General features: G+C 41.8%; 1 protein-coding gene across 2 annotated transcripts in view; it reads right to left on the reverse strand.

Annotated features, from left to right (window-relative positions):
• GAS7 (growth arrest specific 7) overlaps window positions 1-19,097 on the reverse strand; it is a 1,339,070-nt gene that overhangs the window by 101,195 nt on the left and 1,218,778 nt on the right. For both annotated transcript variants that reach the window (XM_085616727.1, XM_085616728.1), the window contains exon 11: window positions 16,578-16,701. In XM_085616727.1, the coding sequence (XP_085472853.1) occupies window positions 16,578-16,701 (124 nt within the window). The remainder of the gene's footprint in view (window positions 1-16,577; window positions 16,702-19,097) is intronic.

The following is a 19,097-nucleotide window of genomic DNA, read 5'->3' on the forward strand; positions in this document are numbered from 1 at the left end:
ATAGTGCTCCCCCTCCCACCCCAAAACACACAGCACATTATACTACAACATTCACCACAACACACTGCTTTAATTTTCAGCATTCTGAATAGTTAGGATATTCTACTTTCAAAAACCAAATGTCAAATTTCATGAAACGTTTTATCTTGCAACTGCAGCCTGGTAATTTACATGAGCAAGAAAACAAAAAACCTTCAGTTCAAGTAATAGGAGAAGGCATAGGGATGAGGGAATCCAATATGGCATTTGATGCAGGAGCTCAAAAGAGGGATCCCCCATCCAGAGACCACAGTTAAGGATAGTGGTTCATATCTCAACTGCATACGGCTCCAGTCCACAAGAGACACAGTCTGAACAAACCACAGTGACAACGATACAATGGAGTCAACCTCTGATGCCGCAGAGGCCGGAAGCAACAAAGATATTGAGCCAGCAGTAAACAACAACACAGGCCACACCACAGCTTCCCATGTCCCCTGCCCCCTTAGCCTCGGTAACCAACAACCTGGTCAGAGAGGCTGTGTAAAAGCAACATTGGCCAGTGGGAGAAGTAGCTCATGTGAAACATGACCAGAATGATCCACAGCTACAGGGAACTTGAGCTACTAGGGCAACCATTCGACAAAGACGTCAAAGCACATGAATGGCACCAAAGCCCACGCAATCCAATTTTCTTTGCGTTTTTTTCTCTCTTAAGTTCCCAAATAATAGTAAATTATTCCAGTCCAATCGTGAACGGTACACAGTCCTCTTTTAATTCATGAACATATCCAAGTACATCATTTTTCGACAAAGCAGTAGTAGACACGTGTTTTGTCCTCCTGGACTTTTTCAAGTCTATGTTGGTTTCCGAACGCTCTCAGCGTGTTTGTGACCGCATCACAAATCTCCCAAAACAAGGGCTTGTTAATTTTGTTTTTCCATTATGGAAAGAGGGTCGTTATGTAATCCTCCCGGTAGAAGTAGCATCCCCATTCCAGGCTTGGGGCCCTCATATTTTTTTTTTTTGTAGCCGGGGATGTTTTACATCTCGTGTTCCTAAAGAAGTAGGATTTCACAAATAAGTCGGTTAGCAGGACCCTGATAAGCCTGCAGTTCTTCAGTGAACTGGTCCAAAAATGGCATGCACATGAGGGAGTCCCGACAAGGACGTCCCATCCAGAACAGAGGTGGTCTCAACAAGTAGAGAGGTCGGAGGTGACCCGGAGAAGGCGGCAAGGAACAGAGCATGCCAGGAGGCAGGAAAGAGCCAGGATGCCCTACTTGGTGCTGGGAAGGTTAGAGTGAGTGTAAAAGAGTGTGTAGTTCAGCCAGAAGGAGTAGGACGGGAGGAGATGCAAGATGCATGGCACCCAGGCCAACAGATGAGACACAAGGTATCAATACTGCTAATCAGAACACATCAGATGGAGCCCAGAACTCAAGAGGGTCCCGCAACTGTGCACATAGGATGGACTTCAGTGTAGGAGATGTCACAAGCAGCAACACAATAGTCCAAAGTAAGCAAATGGTTACTCTAGGTTGGCGGGTAGAAGGAAAAAGAGGCAAAAAAACCACAAAAGAGGGAACAAAGACTAGAGCTCCCATTTCTTTCACAAGCAAAATGGTTGACAGGGCCCAGTCATAACCCCAAGCCCAAAAACTCTTCCCTAGGCCTCACAGAACAAGGAAGAGAAACCCCCTGTTGATGCATTTCCTGTAAAACCACACAATCCAGGAGTCCGAGATGAACAAAAGAGAACAAGAGATCAATCCTGACTTGATTGAGACCCAGTCAAGGATCAAAATACTCGAGAAAATGTGAACAGCACATTCCAACCATAAAACCAACAGCTATTCTTCAAGTAATCTAACCAACCACCCACTAGCATTCTGGAAATACAGGAACTAATGGCCAACATCAGTCCTCATATCCCCCACACACAGAAAACCTCTACCTGCCGCCATACCACAACATTGAAGTACGATGTAACATCCTAAGATAGAGTCTGTACTGGAACAACAGCACAAACACGCCAAATTGCCAGCTATGGTGGGCCTATGAATGACAACACACTGGGCTCCCAGAGATGTATAAAACCAATAACAAAGCAGAGAGAACTATCTCCTGACTTTCGGGAGGGACAGACAACCAGAAAGAATACCAGAACAAGACAGAAACATGCAACAACGACCAGTCCAAGCAGTCACCACGCAGCGGTGCAGATAAATCCACCACTCGACATCACTTGAACAATGCTAACCCGCACTTCCTGTCACAAAAGACCCTTGCCTGTTTCACAAGGCCACAGGCCATGACAGAATGCACAGCAGCCCAATCCAGATGATAAAAGGACGTTGGAACATACAAAGCCCTCCTTTCAGCAACCGGTTCCCAATACACCACACCAGTGACAGAAACAAACAAAAACACCTACTTACACACCCACCACATTGCATCATTCAAAGAACAAGTTCAACAAGCCCGTTAAAATGGTCAAAGACTTAACTTACAAAATTAGGGAGACAAAACTCTCCACATCCCACTATTGCACACTACAGGATCACCTTCGACCAAAATTACTGCCATACCCAAACCCCATCTTACTTGGACACCAAAAGCGACATTGCAACAATGAGAGTGACCCACAAGCATTAATACAGAGAGACTTCCTTACTAATCAGGAATGGAGACAAACCTTCACACTCCCAATTCATGTAAAAATAAGCATGCGCTGGCTCAGGCGAGACCTAAAAAGGAGGTGGAAGCAAGCCTGATGAACGAATTCTTCCCTGAAGAGCAAACCACACGGAATCAGCTAAGACGCCGAATGTCGGCTCTGGATAAAGTATCCCCAGGAAACGCCAAAACAAGCAAAGATTTAAGTAATCAGGAAAAAAGTACCTGTAAATAACTACATTTAGTTACATCTGTATTTATAAATTAAGTCCCATATACAGCGCTCTCAAACCCTTGCGTCATGTCGTGCTATAAAACACTTTCTAAATAAATAAATAAAAAACTAAACAAATAAAGGCAAGCAGCATTTTGCACTCGCTTACAAAATACAGCATTATTCTGATGACTTTGTGCAAAAGAAGAAAGAAACCCATTCCTTTTAAGGCTTCACTCTAAGGCTAGTGCACGACCAAAATGCTCCGTCCGCAAGCACAACCATGTTAACCTTTATTAGGGCCTGAACACGGGCAAACACTGTAGGTGGTGATTGCTACACAACACCTGTAGTGATTCACCAGAGCTAGGCTGAAAATCACAGAGGACACACAAAGGGTCCTTGCAGACTTCCTGTGCTCTTCCTACTCAGCCCATTCGTAGAGCATGAGAGCCGGAGTAAACTTTAATTTCGTCATCTTTGACATGGATAGGAATTATGTATTTCTCTGGAGTAGACTGTACAGGATAATGGCCATCTGAAAAGCCTGGCCCTGCCTTTTTACATCCAATGAACAAGGGTGTGCAAAGAGACATTCCGGCTCCTCGTGTGAGCTGACTGAACATGTTATATTCAAGGGTCATGAACAGGACGGATTTACAAAAATGTTCCTCGTAATAAAAGCACGGAGTTGAAAAACAGTTACTATTATGGCACGGGCTTAACGAATTTTCAGAAACCACCACCACTAATCCCAGGATATGTTCCTAGTGTTAGCTCTATAAACAGCGGACCAAGAAAGGCATCTGCGCTTAAGAAGGTGTGCGCGAGGGTACAACAGAACACGGAATCCCAGAAGAAGGCGTGGCCACGGTCATCAGTCTAGACGGGGTGGAGTGCGGTCCATAGTGGAAGCACCTATTTTGAAACCAGAGAAAACGAGATCAAACCCTCTAGTTAAAATCACCAGGCTAGTGCTCGTCATCAAAGAAAACATGTTCTAGTTCCTTTTGCAATTTACTATTTCCGTGTGGTTGTGTCCAGTAGAGTGAAGTGCACTGATAAACGCGCAGGGCTGACAAATGGTCATCCTGAGGACATGAGGTCACCCAGGGCCCTTAGCTTTAGGGAATCCGTGTGGCAGGCCATATGAAAGAGATGCAGCTGTCTTATTGTGAGATGTGACTGAGGTTAAAAAGAAATTACAATAGGGTTACATAAATAAAAGGCTTAAAAAGCCAATATTTCGTGCTAAAGATTAGTGGTTTATCAAGTAACTATAAAAAATAAAAAAAAAATAGGCTCATGGAAAAAAAAAAAAATCTGAAAAACTGTCCCTGTGCAGATATCGATCTCTTAAACCATTTGATGTCAAATGAGTAAAATATAAAATATTAAAATGTCCAAAAGCAATAATATAAACTGATTCTTTTGCACAGAAATTCCTCAACTGTTTGTCGGAAGCACACGCTTCATGCAGCACTAACGGAAGGTCATTATCTAAAAGTCCACAAGAGGGAAGCAGCACACCGAGCATAGTAAGTGGAGTCTCATAATAGCCGGTAGGGCTGCCGGAGAAGCCAGAGCCGGTGGCTGAAGAACGCGGTTTCTCTGTGATTCTGTAGGTTTTAATTGCAGTACGTCCTTTTGTGTTATTTGGCAATTCTTTAGGTCAGGTTTCGATGAACCAAATCTATCAACACATAGCCACGGTGGCACCTCACGTAGCAACATTTGTCTGTCCGCCCAGGATAATTGGGATGCGTGGACGCAGTGACGCAGCTGCCGTGCAGCCACCACAGTTGCATCCCAGTTTCTCTGTTCAGAACAGTTGCTTTTGAAACTGGTAAGAGGATGGATCCATCCACAGGGGCGTAGCTTTTCGGGGGTGTTCGAGTTGTGACAACCCCCAAATAAATACATTCTCGGCTTGGTATTTGGGACTGGGGGCTCTGAGTAAGGTCAGCAATCTCTGTATCAGTTTTTCTCTTCCTGAGCCAATAATGAAAGACACAATAATGGCTCTTAATGTAAATGAGAGAGACAGACAGAGAGACCCATCTGGTGGATGAATTTCAAAATGTGGAGCCAGATAGCCTGGAATCAATACCGGTTTCGCTGCTTGTACAAACAGTGTGATCCTAGGCAAATGTTTTATTTCACAGAGTCTACTTTTTACACATCAGCAGTAGTAGGCTTGGAAAGCTGCAGCAGTATTAACTTTCCAGGCATGCTACTGACAATCAAATACCCAAAAGATGATGGAATGAATACTTACAAATAGTCCAACCAGTGGCAATTGCTCAGGTTAACATTCCAGCATATAGTTTTTCATCCACTGTGCCACTCTAGAAAGAGGCTCACCGCATTCAAATCAGTAATGACCCTGTGCCTCATGGAACGAGTCCATTGAGCACTTTGGTCCTCTCACCGCTTTACCCTGCAGCCCACTGCTTTTAAGTTGGGAAATGTGCCCCCCCCTGAATCTTACTAAGCTGTGCCTCTGCCATCCAGTGTGCCATCTGAGGAAGAGATTCAGACTGCTCTTGTGACATTGAGAACAGTTGGCAAAATGCCTGCCACGACAAGAATGCCAGGTTCAGAAAACCGATCCCTAGTAGATGGGTGCACTTAACATTGAAACTTATCAGTTCATCTTCCAATTTCATGTGCATCTTCCTTTCTCATAGAAAACACTTCATTCCAATTCCATATGATTAAGAGATCATTTTAATGCATCACTTTGAAATTCATGCTCCATTTAACAGATTGTGATTTTAATTGTGATCACTCATCTAACCCAATGCATTTAAGGTCGTGGATGACCCTTCATCAGGGGTATCTAAAAACGAAATCAAGAGCCAGTTCAGTCAAAACTGTTTAACTATATATACATATCATGTCTAATCATAATCAACCCCTGAGCTTAAAAAATGTGACTCTTACTGAAAACTAGAGAGGTGCTCAACACCAAGGAACGTGAAAAATCAACTATGCGGTCGTGCTTCAACATGCTATGAATTCTAAAACAAGCTATTATGGTTGTGCCATCACGCATTGCATGTTTGTGCTCAGTGTACATGCACACTGGAAATAGTACATGCTAAACCTGATAAACTGAAAACAACTATTGAAACTGTGCCATCGCTTGTTACATGCTCATTGTTCATGCTAACTAAAAACAAACAATTCATTCTTAAAACGAAAAGTGCACCCTTACTTTGAAATGGTTCCGAACCAAACCGTGTGTTTCAGTTGTGAGCTAACCGTTACTCAACAATGAATCTCCAAGTGCCGGAATATGCATAATAAGGGTGACCAATTGAAAGAAATATATGTGAACACAAAAAATGTGGTTTAAATCTTTCAAAGACGCCCATCACCGCGTGTCCGCCGACCCGTAATGTCAGAAGGTGATCTGTGCTACTAAGTGAATGAAAGCCAGAGCATCAGAGTTACACAAGTCTCTGAGTGCACGTCATGTGGACGCGTTAACGTCACTGAATTTGTGAAAATAACCTCCTTCTTAAAGTGAAAGTCACCCATTAGAGTGATTACGCTCAGGAGTGCAATAAAGTTTCTAAATACAAAATGCAAATGAAACCAACAATACTTCAATACAATTGACCCACAGCATGAGGCAAACAACACCTTAACGCAAATATAATGTAAACACATGCCAGAAATAAAAAATAAATGAAAAAAGAGGAACTGTGAGGATGTAGCTGACTCAACATCCTCCAGCGCCTGGCTACTTTAAACCCTTACGATGTTAAATACTGATACATATTCTGACAAGTCTGCTCTTTAAAGAACACATGATAATTCTAATCGATCATTCAGTCCTTGTGGCTACATCGTGTTAAATTTTTTGATCCAGAAAAACTCACATCTTAACAATGTCCAGGAAGTGCAGACCTACCCATCAAATAGCTCATAGTTTGATAGTTTGTCACCTGCTCATGGAGATGATTTAAGGAGTTGTGCAAGGGCCGCCAGGTCATGGGGATGGTGGAGGGGGCACCGACAGTTACAGATAAACAGAAAGAATATACCTTTTAACCAGTTGGAGTGCACAAAACACAGGATGACCGCATACCCACAGGACCCTGGAGGGTAGATCTGGGAAAGCTTAGAGGGAGAGGATGCCATAATGAGAAGTGTGCACCCACCAAAGACGGATTGTGGAGGTGGATGGTTAGCAGAAATCACTGAGAAAATTGGAGTCCATGCGGCTGGAACAAAAGACCCCTAGGCACAAGCCTGGGCAGTGTGGGTGTCCAGTTGTACCAGCAGTCAAGGATTCCAGTGCAAAGGGGTAGAGCATCGGGTGAGAGACACACCACGCAAGGAGTAAACATAGCTGGCACTTGGCTAGTAGGTGCAAAGGAAGGTGGAGGAGGAACAAGCACACTTCACCTCAAGAAGATCATTGGCCTTGAAACACAGATTCAGGACTGTTATGCACAGGGCAAAAGTGGCGAGGGTAATATGAAGAGGCAGGTACTGTAGAGTGATATAGTCAGTAGTAGTGGTATTGCATAAGCCAAGTATTAGGGAGAATGACGGTGTGGGCAGCTAGGGAGTGAGGACATAGCAAGGTAAAGTTTCAGGTTCTGTGGAATAGAAAGTGATGGGAAGAATAGAGTGTGTGTCCTGGGAGCAAGACGAGGGGAAATCAACAGAGTGGAGTGAGTAGGAACAAGAAGTGAGGGAGAACTAACATTAACGTCGTAAAAAGGAAAGCAGGATAGGAGAAGGTGGGCGATGGAGAAAAGGGTGAAGAGGAAAGGGGGTCTGGAAACAAGAGTGCTCGCCAGGCACGTGGCAAGAGAGAGCAGCCCACAGGGACAGGCAAGGGAAACACCTTGAAATAAGTGAGCGTTGCCAGGGGCAGCGCAGAGGGGTTGCAATAGAGTGGTCGAAAAAGGCCCTGGAGTAAAATGCTGGGACTAAGAGAAGCGTAACGACCGTGGTGGGAGTATTGAAAAGGTGAGAAAGAATGGGGGAGCAGAAAAGGAGAAGCAAGCAGGCTTGAGGGATGGTCCAGCTTTCTGAAGGCTTGTTTGAATCATATGACAGCTATCTGAAAGAAAAGGTGGGCAGACAAAAGGAAAGGAGATTCAAAACCGGATGCTATGGGCAAGAGAAAGCAAGAGTGTTGAGTAAGGGGATAAGAGGGGGAGACAAGGACTGGGATGACTGAGAGACAGGGATGGATGGTGGCAATAATGTGACCAGTAAGGGCACGGGCAGAACAGAGGCAAAGAAGATAAAGTTATGGCAGACAGGGGAGACATGTTGAAGGGCTCCCATAGATGGAAGTGATGGAGGCTTGGGCAGTCTTCTGCTAATGAGCATGAAAGACAAGATCTGGGCAAACTTGTATGTGGAAATCTTTGAGTTGGTACACTGGGAGGCGAGGTGCAAGCAGCGACAAAAGCAGAGGAAAATGAATTGGCAAAATGGCCATGAGTGCTGGGAAATACCTAGACAGAGGCGCTTACTATCTATGTGAAAAGATGCATGTGGCAAGTGTGGGATTTTTCAAATACATAGATGTGATTAGGTTGGCCTGTGTACATTTTGGGGGGCTGGCTGAGATATGATGAGGGGTTCAGGTCCCATAAGATAGAGGAGTCTGTACCCTTACAAGGCATGGGGTAAAAACATAATGAATTATGGTTGTAACTACTGACACCCCCCCCAAGGCAGTTGATGACTCTGCACACACAGAGAGGATAAAATAGGGATGCTTGTTATCAGTACCCCTACAGGTTCAGACATGAATGTAAAAACTATCAGCAGACACCCAATACTGCATTGCAGCAGGAGAGAGTACAAGACAGCAGGGGGGCTTGGAAGTGTTAAAGTGTATGTGGTAAAACCATGGCTGAGGTTGTATCTGGACTGAGTGATGCCAGGATGTTTAGAGAAGGATTTTTCTGAGGGGTTTGGAATCCCTTACATGGGCACAAGGATAGGGAAGTTAACTGTAACTTTAAAATTATGTCAAGGGAGAGAGCATACCATACAGGACAAACTGACTAAAGAATTCTAGGGGGTAGGTTGTCAGGTCTTTTTACAACCCCTCTGTCAGATGACTTAATCATTTCACAGATATGGTTGGTACCTGAAAAGACAGAAGGAGACTAAAGACTGATACACCACCTATTGAGATCGGAAGGACTGTACATTAATGATCATATTGATCAAGGGTAGTGCGCTGTGGCATATCCAAATTTAGATGAGGCAGTACGGATGGTGCAGAGGTGCAGGCTGGAACTAAAATCACTGAAACGGATATAAACTCTGCATTCCAACTGTTACTGGTCCAACGGCAATGCATATAGTTGCTAAGAATAAGCTTCCAGGTACAAATGTATATTGGCAAAGTATGTGCTGCACTACCTCAATGATATTCTAATGGTAGGGTTGAAGGAGACGAAAAGAGTGTTCTAGGCTGACGGTGAATTTCAAGGATGTGACAAAACACCTGCGTTTTCCTATGGCACAAAAGAAATCGGAAGGTCACTCCCACATTATGTTAGTTATCACAGAGCGTGACTGTGAAAATGGGCTCTTGTTTGCCGACAGACAAATTCAGTACATATAGGATCTGTTGGTGCAGGTATTAGGCAAAAAGAGGTGTGAGAGGTGCTTCAATCAACACATAATGGGGCACATAAACTTTGCTTGCAGGGTGGTGTCCCTGGACAGCGCCTTCATTAGACAGCTAGCTTTTGCAATGAAGGTAGCCTCAAAGTCACCAGATTAGGATGACCGAGTTCTAAAAGACTTACAGATGTAGCAGAGACTTTTGCATGAGTACATGGTATGGCAGCATGACGACACACTGACTTGGACATTTCAGTAAGACGAGCCAGGAAACTGTGGATTTGGATTATGCTGGAAAGGCAATGGTGGCTGGAAGCATAGCCAGAGGCATGGCAGAATAATTATAGTCTTGCTTTCAGGAATTCTTTCAGTAATGGTGGCAAATAAGACTGTAGGGAAGTGGACTGCAAGACAGGTAAGTGATATTCAGAGTTGACAACCAAGTAGTAGTGCAAACCAACCATGAAGGACCAGAATGTGCTCAGTCTATTGAGGGAAATTGTTATGCTGTAATTACGATGAAGCCTACTGTTCAGGGCAAGATATATCCCAGTGTTGGAGAACCAGTTGGCTGATGCACTGTCTCCAGTGCTTAATTTGTAAAATATTAAGTCCAGGTGCTTACATTTTTGCAAGAAGCCACACCCACTTTCCCTGGCTCCACCCTCTTCCTTTACTGGCTTCACCCACTTATTCAATTGGCTCCACCCACATCCTCAACTTCCACTGAAAGCGAGATGTAATACACAACTGAATTCCTACCTTGGTAATATGATGGTTGACTTGAAACCTGTGTTGGTTTTCCAGCTCCTTGGGAAAGATAACTTAATAAAATCAGGGCAACACCGCAAAAGAGACTGGATGTCTTGACTTTTGGAACCAAGCATAATGAACCTTTCTGACCATGAAAGCCCTACTCTAAGGTTGTGCTGTGATGACTATCTACTTCTGTTGTATTTTGTGTCTCCCCAGGCATGATTTTCAAATAACACTCTAAAATGCCCCGGACCCGTCTAGTAGTAAAAGACCGTACCACATTTATGTTATGTGCTCCCTGAAACTAAGCACCACCACGGAGCCTTTGATGAAAGCAACTCCGTGGGTTTTTCTTTTATGTGCTATTAGTAAGGCAGCCGCCCCATGTAGTAGACCCGGCCCTGAAAAATAAGTGCCGGTGCTTAGCACCGGAAAGCACCGGCACAAATTAAGCACTGACTGTCTCGTTCCCAGTGGGAGAGTTTCTGTTGTTCGGCACTGGAGGCAGATGAGGTAGCGACATTTTTTAATAGTGATGGAAACATTTCTGACAAATTTACAAGGTGGTCATATTGGGCAGCCTGGAGTGAGTTTGCAAGTCGGGAGCAAAAAGGAGGAACAAAGCGCAACACAGCCTGAAGCTTAGTAGAAGGACGTAGTGAGAATTGTGATCGGGTTGATTGAGAAAAGGTTTTTCACTGGTAATGATTACAGGAAAAATGGTGGGCATAGCATTTTATAGAAAATGGTTTTGGGGCTCAGAGCTCAAAAAGGGGAGTTGGGGAAAAAATATCAGATGGATGGTTGAGGGAACAAGAAAATAAGATGGCTGGAAGGCGGTGAGTTACAGAGGAGATATTGGAAGAAGTGGTGGAACAGGCAAGATTCTCATGCAATTTCACCTGGGAATACTGCATGTTTACAGAAGTGTTTTTGCTCATGTTTTTTGAGGCACTGGGTGTTAAAGGGGGTAGGGGCTAAATCTTTCAGAGGTCGTTTATGGGAAGACGAATGGATACAGGACAGTGAAGTGTGGGTGACACTGAAAAGGTGACAGATCAAAAAGGAAAAGGCAGTTCAGGATTTGTGAAGGCCAAACTGGGTTTGGATATATACCAGATATGGGCACTAGAAAGAAGGATTGGTAATAGGAGGAGTTGGAGGGGCCCATTGTTTCGGTACTGTGATGGGAGCATGGTGACTGCATGGCAAGTACTGGAGGGGTTGGAGTTATGCCTGACACAAGGGGGCCTGAAGAGAGAGGAATTTGGCACACACTCTTTCCAAAAGCCATGGAGGGGGTGAATAAAGGCTTGGGGAACAGGACACGGTTGGGGCGAAGGAGGGTGACTGCTTGTGCGGATATGTTAGACCTTGAGGGGACAGATATATGACTGAAGGAGCGTTGTTTTGATTGACAGGTCAGGATCTGAGGGTAAGGGGGAAAAATAAGTCTGGCTCTGCGGACGCTCCATTGTTAAGTGGGCTGTAGTGCAGGCTGAGAGGCAGATAGAAGGGGCTCAGCTGGGCGTGGATGGAGATAGTGGTTCAATATTATGGGATAGGGGGCATGTGGTGGGGGCAACTGATGTTAGCACTGCGGGAACTGTGAGATAGCCCTGTCCGGATGCATGCACCGGTATTGCATTTAGCCGAAAATGATTTGGTCTAATCTGCAGGCTTGAAACTGATAAAGATGGTGAAGAGGGATTTGTAGAGAATCCAGGTCAGATTCTGTGAAATATGTATTCAGTTGTTGCCCAGGAAATAATGGCAGAAGCAAAAAAACAGGTGTGTGCATGTATATATGAATGTATGCGTACCTGTTAGTGAGTGTTGTGATTGGGTGTGATGAAGCGGGGATTCGCAAAAAGAAAACCGCTTGTATTGAGTACCCCTGTAAACCACACTCATTTTAAGTAGCAAGTATATTAACATGAAATCACACACCCCACGAACTAAAATTTATTTGCGATATGCAGACATTTATTAATAATGCGGTAATTACATTTTCACTGTTAACCACCCACCTTATCTCTAGCCCATGTTAACAGTTAACCTAGCATAGCTAAAGCAGGAAAGCGGCATTAATTATGAAAAAGCAACACGTCATGCTTTTTACTACATATACATGCAATGTGCCATGCAAAACATTCATAACACGCTCTACACACATTATTATTACACCTTTGGTTATTTACGTATTGTTAGGATCAACTTCATACTTTTTGTTCTTTTAGTAAATGGATGAGTCGCCATTTGGCGCTAAGTTAGCCGAACTGTAATGAATGAAACTTGCAGCGCGTACAAACCACATGACTGAGTGGCTGGAATGCTGAACAAGCTGAAAGAGCATGGCACGGTGAAGGACATGACGCTTCACGTGCAGCCTTCTTCGTGTGAAAAACCACAAGATGTTAAATGTATAACATTTGTCCTTAACTTGTTACTTTATCCTCATGAGAGAACAAGGACGTATACTGAAATTGTGGGAATCGAAGCTTAACAATGGGGTAGTCAAAGAAGTATGACTTAATGATAGGGTGACCATCCACCCCTTGTTTTAACCAATCCCGTACCTAGAATGGGTGACTTTAGCAACTTTAGTGGGATGGACATGTATGGTGAGGGTATAAAGAATAGGTGATTTAGGGGTGGGGTCTTAGTGTGAGGGCGTCAGATGCAGCTGCTGTCTTAGGCGAAGAGAGAGATAGGGTGCGCAGCTGTTTATCTGGTTGCAGAGAGGCCTAGATGTTCCGGTCCTATCTTTGTAAAATCTTAGAGTCTTTGATACCTGACTCTCTGTCTGGGGGTCCCCTGCTGCTACCTAGGCCTGGGTGGTGGTTTTCCTCGTTCTTATTCCTTAGGTTGGTATCTTTGATAACTCAAATTTATTATCCTTGCACTTTTGTCTCTTCATCTATCCTTTCGAATTGAGAATTGATTAATGCACATATCTGATGTCTCTTCATCTATCCCATCCATGCAACATATGTTTCTTGAGATTAATTATTTACTAGCTGTGTTTTAGAGTGTATTCTCTCTCATGAGGTATTTCCAAGATCTTTGCATTTGAGATAGATATCATTAACAAATTGCAAATGAATAGTCTGTGATTATTTTTGTCTGTTTATTATTATGAGTAACTGTTACCTTCAATTTTTCAACTAATTGGTCCATCGACCAAGAAGATGGAAACTTGAACAAAGGGTTTATTGTGTCAATTGTGAACTGTCAAAATTTTTACCAGCCAAGTATAAATTGGTATTGAATCCGCAAACTTGACACCAGCGCAACAGGGACCTTGAGTGAATGTGTATGGGCCAAAGCAATTGAAATAATTGAGTTTTCGTCCCTGTCCAAATTATTGGGTCTGCACTGGATCAGGTGTGTGTGTAAATGAATGGGTGATGTGAGTGAGGTCTATGTGTGCACACACCACCCCCTTTCCCCTCCCTGGCAAAATTACCAACGACCACTGCTGTGGACATTAAGTTCTAACATAGTGCCATTTCCCTCTTTACTAAGCAGCGAGATGTTCAATATACACTTCAAAGAAATTATGCATTTAAATTCTCTGAAAACTGTCCACTTTCCGAAACTACCTCCATTGTATAGGATTGATTGGTATCAGGAATAAATTGTTCTCTGATAGCTCATCAGTATTCATCAGTGAGTTACCACCAAGTGCAGGAGGGCAATAACTACGACCTTTTATCATTCCTTGACTAGATACATTTTAAAAGTGCATATATCTCAGAGCTTTGATCTAATTGAGATAACTGAATTCTGGAGGTTTGAGCCACGACTATAAACCTTGCAAATTATATCTCATAACAGGCACCAGTCCACGGAGTCAACAGAAAATATAGTATTGAAAATATCCATTTCATGAGAAATACAGCCGAAGGTGAACACCTTTCTTAGCATGTGTGCAACAAAGGGTCCCTTAAGAATTATTTATGCTGAAAAATAGTACATACTACCTAATCACATAACCAGCAATGTGGTTCAGAACTTGCATAAAAAAGCTTACTTTTTAATAGCTACTCTTTTTCTGTCTTCCAGTGTAAATTTGGTGACCAGGTCTGGTGTTAGGCCAGTCTAGGGCTTGACTAGTAAGCCTCACAGGCCATCAGTAGGGCAGAAAGCTTATTATATTTCTTTGCTTAATCCAGTAGCGAGCAAGAGCCAATCTTAGCACAAAACTGTGAATTCTGCTCCTCAGCTTCCATCTGCCACAGATAAAAAACGCAGATGGAGGGCAAGGGTTTTCTTGCAACAAACAATGGATCACAGCAAGATTACCAGGCCACCAATGCCATTACTCACAGAACAGAACAGGATGAGAGGACAGGGACATGTATAAAAGAGCTTTCAACAGCCTACCAAAGGGCTAAACCATCCTGAAAGGATACCGGTTTCAGAATCTCTGATTGCTTGCCCTGAACAGGGCAGAAGAGGCCCCTGGGAACTGTTGTAATACGATTATGTTACATGTGCACACCATTATTTTTGTATTCAAAGATACTAGGAATTCGATTGGAGATTTAATGAAGGCCGCAAAACTCTTTTAAAAATGTTCTGGTAATCAATGTATTTAGTGAATGTAAGTCACTGATCTCAAAGCTGATTATGAAAGGAGAAATTAATATCAGATTAGGAATCATGAGAAAGCCATAGTTTACTTACTAATCCTAGATAACATTGATACTATATATGCTGATTTAAATAATGTTTTAACAGTACTTAGTATACGTAGTAAATATTAGATGTGTATCAATGTTTACTCTCTTTTTAATCAAAGTAATATGTATTTATTTATGAATTTTATATGTAATTGGATGTAAATGAATTAGATTGTGTGCATACGTTTATGGCTCAAATAGAGCCGAATAACGTATTTTGACTGACTGACTATCAGATTACCAGTTCTTATGTCCTGAAATATCAAGTAGGCTTTGGTGTGGGGATATATAGGGCCTGGAATTTCTGATTCCAGTTAGTTTTCCAAAAATCTGAATACCAAATATATGACAGAGTCCTAGGAAACCATTCTAGTACCAGTACAGAAATACACACAGGGCATCAGAATATTTACAAAATTGTCTTAGAAATACAAAGTGCTTCAACTATTTGGTGGCATATGCATTCCTCCCTAGACCGTACTGTCCAGGATGTGATGTCCTGCGGTTTCAATGCACAGGCAGCCAAATCAGCCTAAAACTAACTATTGCCAGGTTTTTTGTTATTCTGGAATAGGAATATATCAATCTTTTAATGTTTAACTGAAAAAGTTTTTAGGTAAAAAACTAAATAATGCTAATACATGCATTGTAATTAAAAAAGGGGTGAAGGCTAACAGAGGGGTGACGTGAAACTAATAAATCAATACATCGACATTTCTCAAAATATCCAATCTGTTTTAAATGAGAAACTGAACAATAGCTGTTGATCAACTCCTATAAACACATCATATAAATCAACCCAAAAAGGTGTGAAATTGATCTAACAAGTCAACACATCGACAAAATATCGAATCTGTTTTGAATAAGCAACTTTAGAACAGCAATTAATTCACTCAAATAAACAAAACACATAATCCAAAGGTCCAACCTAAAAACACTGAAAACATGTCATCAAAACCCAACTCCCTCTTCAAATAAATAAACTAAGATTTAACAATGTGGACTTCTTTTGATTATTTGCTGCTCAAGTACATCTATATTTATCAAGAACAAGCGAACCACATGGGTAAGCAGAGATCAGGGGTCTAAGTATTTTTAAAGGAACAAAAGGTCCATCATGTACACAAATAATAAAGTTATTAACACAGAGATACAATGATGTCTATGCCTAATGTAAAAATGTTTACATTTATTTAGTCAAAATACAAGAGAATACAGGGGGAAAACAAACACCTAAGAAGGCATAAAATCTTTCATACCCAGTCAATGTTCAAGGGACATAAATGAGAACACAATGTTTTAGTCACAAACCTATGCTCATAAGTGCAAATGAATAGTAACAGTAATTTGAGTCAAGGTACTGAAGTCAACGATGTTTCAATCTCTTGCAAGGATTTAGAGATCATCATCAGGACATAAGGTATTAGGCCCAAGATACAAATGTGGTTACTAATATGTAACCCAATGCATGCTATGCAAAGAGAGAGGAGAAAGAAAAATATAGGGATAGTGAAAACAGAACAAAATAAGCCATCAGAAGTCATGTAATGAAGAAGGAAAGTGCACTCCGCCATCAAACCATGCACGTCCGTCCAGGTGCAATCATGTGTGTTACTCAAATATCAAAAACTTGCTTGAATACCTGCTTGTGTTGACTTCCTTCTTGCTTTCTTTATATCTTCTTCAGTTTTATTGCTAAGTTTAATCTCCAGTTGTTGGGTCTTAACTTCTAAATCCTTTTGCCTCTCTGCCAGTGCTTTCCGTCCCTTGAACATTTAAAGGTGCATTGGATAAGAATACAGTTTATTGAATTAGCACTTTTCGTACATACTAACTATACATACACTATAACAATTAAGATTCCATTTATGTTGTGCATGCTATCAATGTCCCTAGACATGTTCTAATTGACTTCTATGCATAATCCAGTGTATCTAGCACAAATCATTCCCTATATTAATGACACACAAAATTAGATACAGAGTATGCTCACAGTTACAGAACCAAAAACCCATTGCAAGTGACCAACTGGCACATGAAATAGATTACACTCCCCAAACTCCAAGTGATTTCAAAATGTTTGAAAACAATTATCAATCTTATTAAAACCATTGTAAGTGAAATGGCAAGTTGTAGTTTAAAATTCCCATCTTTATTAGATATATTCCCGCTACCACTGAGTGACTGTACACCATCACCCTTAGTTGGCCAACTACTAAAGATCCACTAATTGTAGTGCTCTGTATGCTTTCAAGAATATCCTTGCTCAATATTGTATTTGTTCTGACATACAAGCACAGTTATAGTGCACACCTTTTTTTGTATCAGAAATTAATTCCTTAGCTCTTTTACACCCGGAAATAAAGTTGAGATTTGATAGATATCTTCCAGACCAACAAACACAGGTGGTAGATTGTGTGAGTTACACTGCCATGTTCCAGCCATTGCTCACTTTCTAAAAAGTGGACTTTGTGAATACTAGAGTAGGCTGACAATCAACGCTATGTTTTAACTGCAGTGAAATCATCTGCTGATGTGCTTCCAATTTCCAACACAATTTTACAACTTCTTAGTTTGTTCATGTCTTCATTGAAGCCGGAAGACCTCACTATATTAGTAACCATTTCTCAAATTTTCAATTTTATACCAGACGGATATGTCCATTAGACTTACACATCATAGATATGTAATTATTGATCTATTTGAGTAGGTTTGCCAAGATATTGTTAGAAATCTCAGTTCATACAAATGTAACAAAAGTGCCAATCTGACTTATTAAAACTCAGCTAAGGTAAGGATTACAAGCATTGTTTGGAAATTTGGAAACCCCTAGTGTTCCCATTTCTAAATGAAGCAAGCACATTTATTTATAAGTGCTAACGCTGAAAACTTTCTCAGCAGTTCACATTCCAGCACCAGAGTTATGGTAAACTGGTTTACTAACAAATATTCCTAACCAGGAACCATAAGCGATGCCTCTATAACCTTGTGAGATTTTCTGAAACCTGTAAAGTCCTGAGGAGTTAGACCATTTAAATTGTGTTTCCATCTGAGAGTGGGCATGAATGTGACACAGCATCCACAGGAGGGGGGTTGTGTGTTCAACTATACTGTCGAGACCTTACAACAACTCAATGCATTTTACCCATTGTCCATGATATGCCAGTTCAACTCTCCAATGAGCAACTGAGTCCATATTGCTGCTCACACCCAGAATTGCAGATCATCTTTATTCTTTACCACCTCCCACACCATAGCCCATTAGTGGTCAGTGTGATTGACAGTTCTTTCAAATATCTATTTACATTCATACATTTATGCATAATTAAACCCCTGAAAGAATGTCATGTGTCATATCTGTTATAGATTGCTATGGTTGCCAATGTAAATTCTTCAGCTGTTCATTTTTATCTTTGCTGTAGAGGAGGACGGTCAATATTGTGGCATTTATGAACTTCAGGTCCCTGGATGAGGCCAATAAAGTGAGCAGTTGATATGATACAATCTAGAACATTATTCATGCCTGTAAATGGTTTGTGGTTGGACAGGCTGCCCTGTCAGTTTCAAAGTGACTATTTACTTGCCTGAAGTACATCAAAATGATTATTCTGCGATATTCCTCATGTGCTCTCACACAGTGAAAAATTATTTATCAGAGGATACATTTTGAATTCCGTTGCTGTTGAGGCCATTACTAATACACATTGGATCAGTTGAGTACTTGTCCAACAATTCTGCCACTATACCTACTAGTTCCAGATTAAGGAGATTCTGTTTCTGTAGAAAGAGGCAAATACACTGAAATTATTTTAGCCTCCAGTTGCCTAACTTTCCTTAATGCCCATTACTGGCCCCTAACTGCTGTCATGGCAGTTAGATTATTTTTGCCCTCCCATGTCCTAGAACACTAAAACCAACCCCTGCTATTGCATCGCTGTCAATTCACAATCAAATGTGGACTAGTAAAACTTGTTGCTTCATCCTTTTCCCAGTAGTATGAACACCCTCCAATGTTAGGCTTGTCACCTAGAATGTCTTGGGTAAATCAACCATGCCAATCAACAATCCATCTTGGTTAACAGTCCCACTTAAACAAATATTGGGTTGGACAGGGGGTCAATAGTTACAGACTCAGGGCTACAGCTTGTGAGGAGCACAACCT

The sequence above is a fragment of the Triturus cristatus genome, chromosome 7 (genome assembly GCF_964204655.1).
Source record: "Triturus cristatus chromosome 7, aTriCri1.1, whole genome shotgun sequence".
Classification (NCBI taxonomy): domain Eukaryota; kingdom Metazoa; phylum Chordata; class Amphibia; order Caudata; family Salamandridae; genus Triturus; species Triturus cristatus.